The following is a 7468-nucleotide window of genomic DNA, read 5'->3' on the forward strand; positions in this document are numbered from 1 at the left end:
TTCTTCTGAGAGAATTATTTCCCAAATGTTTGTAGGGGAAGGGAAAGAATTGGTGGAAGTTGCATAGTGTATTTTAGCCTATGATTTTTCAGAAAAAAATGGATGCATTGTCAGGTAAACAGGTAATGTTTAATGTTACTGCTTCAGGATAAAATACTACTGTGTGTGAATTTTATGGAATAACAAATAATGGAAGTTGTTTATGAAGAGTTTTGGTGGACGTTTAGATAGTCCAATTACAGCATGTATTGCCTGGCAGATCTTCCATAACTGGTCGATATCTTCTATTTCAGTCTGGTGTCACACAATACAGATAATCACCTGAAGTTTGTGATTAAATTGTGTTGAATAGTATTTTTAAACATTTTTCTATACATGCTCTATCTAGAGCAATACCTTAGGAATATGTGTTTGTATAGGTAAATAAAAATAACAAACAGTTTCTGAGAAGTTTGATTTTACACGGATATATTTGTAAATAGGGACACATTTAATTTTGAACATGTACTGAGAAAAAGTACAATTAAGACGTGATGTGTAGTTGAAGATTGATGTATTACAATATTCTGTGAAGTGTTGAGTGTCTTTGCTAAAAGTCTTATTAGATTATTGGGTGTGTAGAAGGATGGTTTTGAATGGTTGTGGCTATTTCATGAAATCCATATTCTGACTTGTCATATCACAAAAAATATTTTTAAACTGTTTTTATTCTACTATTTTTTAGCCACACATTTACAAAGAATGCTGAAAGAAAAGAAAAAACTTTACTTAAGATTTATTGCTAATATCAGAAGTTCTGTTAGGGGCACAGATTCTAATAGTCCTGTCCTTGTGATGTCCAGCAAGCATATGCTTCCCCCATATGCTTGATTTCTTCTTCCAGCTTACATCTGCCTTGTTGTGCCACAGAGCTCTTGTTGCCTGCTGTCCAGTTGCATTATACAGGAAAAAAACACCACAGTCAGCAGAAAAAAACCTCAAACTCTCAGTGGATAAAGTGGTGTTCTGTCATCTGGTTCACAATCTAGCACCACAGTGTACAAATACTAGTGTCTAGCTGGAAAGTGTGAAGTAAATAATGTACTCTGTCAAAGAAGGAAGTAGAGCTTACTTGGCATTACCTAATTTCCATAAGTTTTTGTTTCTCATATTATGTTTACCAGAATGTCTAGTTTTTAATTCTAAATTTGGTTAAAAGCTTTGCCTACATTAGAGTCAAACTTGTTTGTATTTCCATAGCTACATAATTTAGATTTGAGGTATACCTAACTTATTCTTACTTTCTGCATGATCCTAATTGCTGAAAGCTTGCAGTCATTTGCTTATTCTTTGAACGTATCTAATATATCTGATTTTGACATTCAGCAGCTTTTGCTTTACCTCTGTGCTTCTGGACCTATAGCTGGATATGAATAGAAATCTCTTGATTCTTAGTAGAGAGAGAATAACAGGAATTCTGTTATTTTTATGGAAATGGAGACTCTCAAGATACTCTTCAATACCTGTTACGGGAGTACACACTATCATGTAGTAAATCTAAAGTTGAAATCATAGCTTTTCTCCCCCCATGAATGGTAAAATCTATAATATGGCATTTCACTTGACAGAGCAAGCATTAGTTGCTCTAAAGATGCAGTGATTCCAGTCCATTGCAGCGTTCATGCTGTTCACTGCATTTCTGCATCCTAGCAAACTCCACCACTAGCTCTTCAGCCTCCCAAGGCTGCATTGTGACTCTGTGGAGGGTGATCACCTCGAAATTCATTAAAATAAGGTAATATTGTCACTTTCACAACATTTGTATTTAACGGCCTAAATTTAGATAGCCATGGGTACGGGTGGGTCACTCATGTATGTTCCCATGTCTTGGTGTGTTCCCATAGATAATACCCTATCAGCTCACCACTGAAAAGTGGTTATGATCAAGAATTATGATCAAAAGAAATGTTAGGCTGGGTGTGTTTAATTAACTGTGCAGTTTTTGTCTGCCTTCTGATTGTATAGTTTTAAAAATTAATCTGAAACTCAGATTTCTATAAAAAGTTACTTCTGGAACACTTTTGGACACCATATGCTTCTAAGAGGATAGAAGCATGGCAGTTGGATAATTTATTGTAGAAAGCAGTTAGTGAATTATATTGGGGGAAAAGGTGTTTTTGTTTGTTTTAATTTCAGCAATTAATACGGAATAGTGTTTACTTCAGCAGGTAAAAAGTCAGCTGCTCCTTCCTTTAGCAGGTGATATTAACAGAAGTAATAATGATACACAATAAACACAATACACCTTTCAGAGAGGTATGAATTGTAAGAATGTTACTAGTGCCTAGTTTGTACTAAAGTTTTCATTGGTTGCAGTCAGTATTGATTGTACTTTTATCAGATACCACAGAAATGTTTCTATGCTTTGACAAGCACTCCCTACAGTGCTGACTGACATGTGTGCTTGTTTTATTTTCATAGGTGTGTTCTGTATGCCTCTGTACATCCCTTATGCCCTGACAGGGACGTGGCACTTGGGACAAGGCCTGTGCAAGGTCTGGCTTGTTATGGACTATCTCGTGTGCACAGCTTCAGTGTTCAGCATCGTCCTTATCAGCTACGACCGTTTCCTGTCAGTTACAAAAGCTGTAAGAATAATTTTTCTAATTTTAGCTTTATATATATTGGAATTTCTATAAAACTCAGAGTATTCACTATTAACACTAGAAGCTAAATAGTCCTTCATTATTGTAGCATTTTTTTCTGAAAAATGATGATTCTTCAGTGTTGCATTGGCACTTAGAGATAAGACATTGCCTTGTCTATAATTTCGATGTTACCCTCCTGCCATCTGCATTAGAATTTATTTAATAACACTACAGAGAAGGTGGGAAGGCCAAGGTAAGAAAGGGACAGCAGGCACGTGGAAAACTTGGGCTTTGCTTTGGCTGTTAGAAGAGGTGTGACGAAAACTGGATTGAGTCAAGGATATGCTTAGGCTTTATAAGAAGAGGTATGGAGGGAGACGTGGGATGGACTGGGTGAAGATCAGGTGAAGATCTGAATTACCACAGGGGATGATTGGCATGCACTGCCAACAAGCAGTTGAGTGGAAACTAAGCCCTTGAAGCAGAAAGAAGAATGAATCACAATATGTGGAGAGGTAAGAGTTGTTTCTTGAGTGTTGTCATTCTTCTGCTACAGAAGATACCCGAGGTATTCAGTAATAAACATTATCATTCACCATTTCTAAGCTCTATTTGGTGTTTGGTCATAGAATCTTAGAATGGTTTGGATTGGAGGGGACCTTAAAGATAATCTATCCCAGTGCTCCTGCCCCGGGCAGGTGCACCTCCCACTAGACGAGGTTGCTCAAAGCCCTATCTGGCCTAGCCTTGAACACTTCCACACTTCCAGGGATGGGGCATCCACAGTTTCTCTGGGCAACCTGTTCCAGTGCCTCACCACCCTGACAGCAAGGAATTTCTTCCTAATATCTAACATAAACCTGCCCTCTTTCAGTTCCTTCTTGTTCTGTCACTACTTGCCCTTGTACAAAGTCCTTCTCCATCTTTCTTTTTTTTTTTTTAAAGTTGAACAGTAAAGTATGAAAATACCTATATTTAAGATACTAATGAAGTTGCAGAGCTCAAAATGTGAAAAATGTAAATTAAAAGGGCCTCTGCAACCCAACTGAGATCCATATTCTTATGCAGCTAGTGATGGTCTTTGTTTACATGATCACGTTCTGGTTTTCTCCTTTAGGTAATTAGAATGGAGTGAGTCCAGGAGTGTGTAACATAGGGCTGTTATCCAAAGAAAAGATACTATGCTTCTTCATAGACTTGGGATCCACTTCTGACTATGCTGCAAACCTGGCTCGTGGCCAGGTGCCAGTCATTTTAGACTTAACAGTTTGTGAAGTTGTGCTGAGCTTCCTATTTTCTGCCTCTGAATTGAGATGCTTGTGGTCTTGCAAATTCATTACTGCAGAACTGGAGCTGCTCACTGAGCCAATATGCTGCTTTGAGATGTAGAGGAGTCTGAATCTTCAGGCTACAGTAAAATAAAATATCTAAAATAATGTGTATAACACCGCACTACTGCTCTGTTACTTGCTGGTGAAATAGGGATGTCATGGTTTGAGATCCCCAAAATCTAATTCCTTAGTCTAAGCCCCCCCTCCCACATCTCAACTCAGTTTAAGATGTGTTTTTCCAGACAATCACACCAGACTCAAAGTGGGGGGAAGGATTATATTACAATGACTGTACACATGAATAAATACTACAATACATTATATACAATATTAATTATCTCTACCATGACATAAGTATTTACAATGGATCAAATCTCTTCTCCTCTCCAAATAAAAGTCCAGGAGGGAAGAAGGAAAGATCCCTTCCAACTCTCAGGGCAGCATCTTCTTCAGAGTAGTAGTCTATCTCTCTCTCATGCATGCAGCTGTTGCTGGATCTCTGCCAGCACACACGAGGGGATATCCAAGCCCCTCGGCCACTTGTCTTCCAAGCGAGGGGTCCTCCGTGGGCTATGTTCACTCCAGACAAAGGTTGCTCCACCACGGTCATATCAACGAAGCACAGGAGTCTCCGTGATGGTCTGGTATCTTCAGGGGATTTCAAGCCCCTTGTAGAACTTCTGGCTCTGATTCCAAGCTGCTAGCTTCTCTAGAGCTGCAGCAAGGGAGGGCCCAAGGTCCACCTCCCACACATTTCATCCTGGCTGAGCTCTCAGGACGACTGAGCTTCTTAGCTCTTCTCTGCAGTGCATGTCGCACTTCACCCCTCCCTTCTAGGATGTGAGGGGTTTCCAAGGAGTTTTTTGGGGGGGGTCTGGTTCAGTTCTTACCCCCAAAACTCTGTCTCTTAGCTGCTGTCTCTCTCTCATTTCGGGTTTTCTTAGTTGTTTTTTTCTCCCTCTTCTCCCTGAGGTTTGGGGGGGGCGACAGACTCCTTGTGGTAAGGTTTGGAGACTTGGCAGGAAGCCAGCTTCAAACCATATCAAGGGACAATACCCTTTGTGTCATATGAGGCTGTGAAGATACTGTACATTAATATTTGTGTAGCATGCAAGTACTACACTAATGAAGGGCATAGGAAGCTGATGAGGAAGATAATAGTTCTGAGGAAAGCCTGAGATGTCAAATGTTGAACAGAATGGAGGAAATAAAATTGTCCAGCTTTTCATTAACTAATCTTGTTGTGCTCTGAAAGATGCAGGGGACTGAGACCTGGAAGTATGTATTGCACATACTGGCTGGGCTACTACAGGGTGGTTTTAACTCCTCTATTTCCTAACTTTGAATGTCATGATTTTAATTCTTGATATGCTGTCTAGGTAAACATGAAAGCATCAAGATTTTCAGTAATGCAATGAGCTTTTAATAGGTAAAGCAAATGTTAAAATAGAATATTTAAATAAAGCATATGTGTGGGATAGATTTTTCTGCTATGGCAGGAGGAAGCAGTATTAAAAATGATGTTGTCTAGTGTTTGCAGTCTCACATGGCAACCTATCTAATACAGGAAGCTTCTACTTTTGCTGTGCAGGAAGGAATTCCCACAGCTGCTTTTGCTCTCTGCTGAGCCTGGGCTAATGAATCATAAACTGATTCCTTTCTAATTCCTTTACTGAGCAGTGGCAACAAGCTATGTCCTTTCACACCTTGAAGTCAAATTGTACTTTAGCCATCATAATTTCTGCTCCTCTCCAATCCCAAGTGTTAAAATAAGTCACAGAGCTACACTGCATGAAGAACAAGACTAAGAGTTTTTTCAGGACTGTACATAATGAAGATGTTCTAGGTGTCTGGGGAAATTACAGAACAAATATTATATTTGACGTGCTTATGGTTTCTTGGAGACAGTTTTTCCAAAATGTTGTCTGAATATGTGACGTCCTTTTCCCTCATAGATATCTTACAGAGCCCAGCAGGGAATAACCTCCAACCCTGCCATCAAGATGGTGGCCATATGGATCTTAGCCTTTCTCCTCTATTGCCCAGCAATCCTCTTTTGGGAGCACGTGGTCGGACACAGCGCAGTAGCGGCAGATCAGTGCTACGCCGAGTTCTACGACAACTGGTACTTCCTCCTGTGTGCATCCACCCTGGAGTTCTTTGTGCCACTGCTCCTGGTGATCTACTTCAATATGCACATCTTCCACAGCATCCAGAGGCGCCAGCGGCAAGGCAGTGTGCAGGACTGTGAACCTCCAAGGAGCAGCAGCCTGTCCTGGAGATTTTGCCCTTTGCCAAGATTAGGGGCATCTTCTTCCTCGGAAGCAGAGGACAGTGTTTCATCACTAACGAGGTCGTGGAGACCAGCAGTGATGGCTAACTGTCCATCTAGAACAGAAACCAGTCCTACAGTTCTCAAAAGGAACTTTTTTGTTTCTTTCCATTCAAGGACCGGGTCAAAACTGCAGCGGGACAAAAAAATCGCGAAGTCACTTGCCATAATTGTCTGTGTGTTTGCTGTTTGCTGGGCCCCATACTCTTTATTAATGATTGTTCGTGGGGCCTGCCAAGGAAAGTGCATCCATAACTCCTTGTATGAAGCAGCCTTTTGGCTTTTATGGATCAATTCCTCTTTGAACCCCTTTCTCTACCCTCTCTGTCATATGAAGTTTCGAATGGCTTTCATAAAAATATTGTGTCCCAAAAAGTTTGCAACACTGAGATCAGGTAACACACCTTCTCTTTAGAGAGTTAAAATAAATGTGTTAACAATAAGGTTCCTGTGTTATTTAGTGGTATCTTTTTATATGTATCTTCAGCATTAAAATTCCCACAGTGAGCAATATGCAAGAGAGTGGACTGCCTAATCTACCGTATCTGTCTTTTTCTAAATTTAAAATAGTTCATGCCTGGTGTTGCAGGACACAGTACATGTAAGTTAGTCATTCTGAATGATTTTCAGAGAATGAAATTTTCCATGGAAATGGAATTTTGAGATTGGTTATCAAAATTGTCACAGACATAAATGGTTGTTAGTCTTTTCACCCATACTGTCTTTTGTCCTGACACTCTCTTTGGTCATGCTTAAATGATATTTAGTGCCAGATCTGTGCAGTATTTGATGGCCTGAAAGATAGGCCAGGCTTGGGCACATGATCGCATTCCTGTTGAATTAGCAGAGCAAGCAGTGCTAACTTCATGCTGGATTTATCATTTTGGCTGTCTGTGCGAGAATAGACAATAGCCTCTCCAGTGTGAAGCTTTGCAAGTGCAAAGGTATTCCATCAAAATGTCTGGAACAAATTTGATCCGACAGAGTGATTTTTATACTAGATCAGTCTTTGTGCCCTATTACTGTGACATTAAATGGATTTTCTCTGCCACAGAACAAGTATCAAACTGGATTTTTTTATCAGTGAGGAAGGGCTGTATTCAATGCTTGAGAATGGGATTTACAGAGGTCTGAAAGCTGACACAGAGGTGTCTTAAGCAGCTGTTAACAAATAAAGC

The 7468-nt window shown here is 40.0% G+C and overlaps 1 protein-coding gene across 1 annotated transcript; it reads left to right on the forward strand.

Moving 5' to 3' along the window:
* The first annotated feature begins 2368 nt into the window (after positions 1 to 2368).
* Positions 2369 to 6777, forward strand: LOC113940487 (histamine H3 receptor-like). Its single transcript, XM_027631635.1, has 2 exons — positions 2369 to 2627; positions 5914 to 6777. Exons 1-2 carry the CDS (start codon positions 2436 to 2438, stop codon positions 6703 to 6705), a joined length of 984 nt encoding a protein of 327 aa, XP_027487436.1. The 5' UTR covers positions 2369 to 2435; the 3' UTR covers positions 6706 to 6777.
* Positions 6778 to 7468: the final 691 nt, after the last annotated feature.

This window comes from Corapipo altera, unplaced genomic scaffold (genome assembly GCF_003945725.1).
Source record: "Corapipo altera isolate COAL_440 unplaced genomic scaffold, ASM394572v1 89556, whole genome shotgun sequence".
Taxonomy (NCBI): Eukaryota; Metazoa; Chordata; class Aves; order Passeriformes; family Pipridae; genus Corapipo; species Corapipo altera.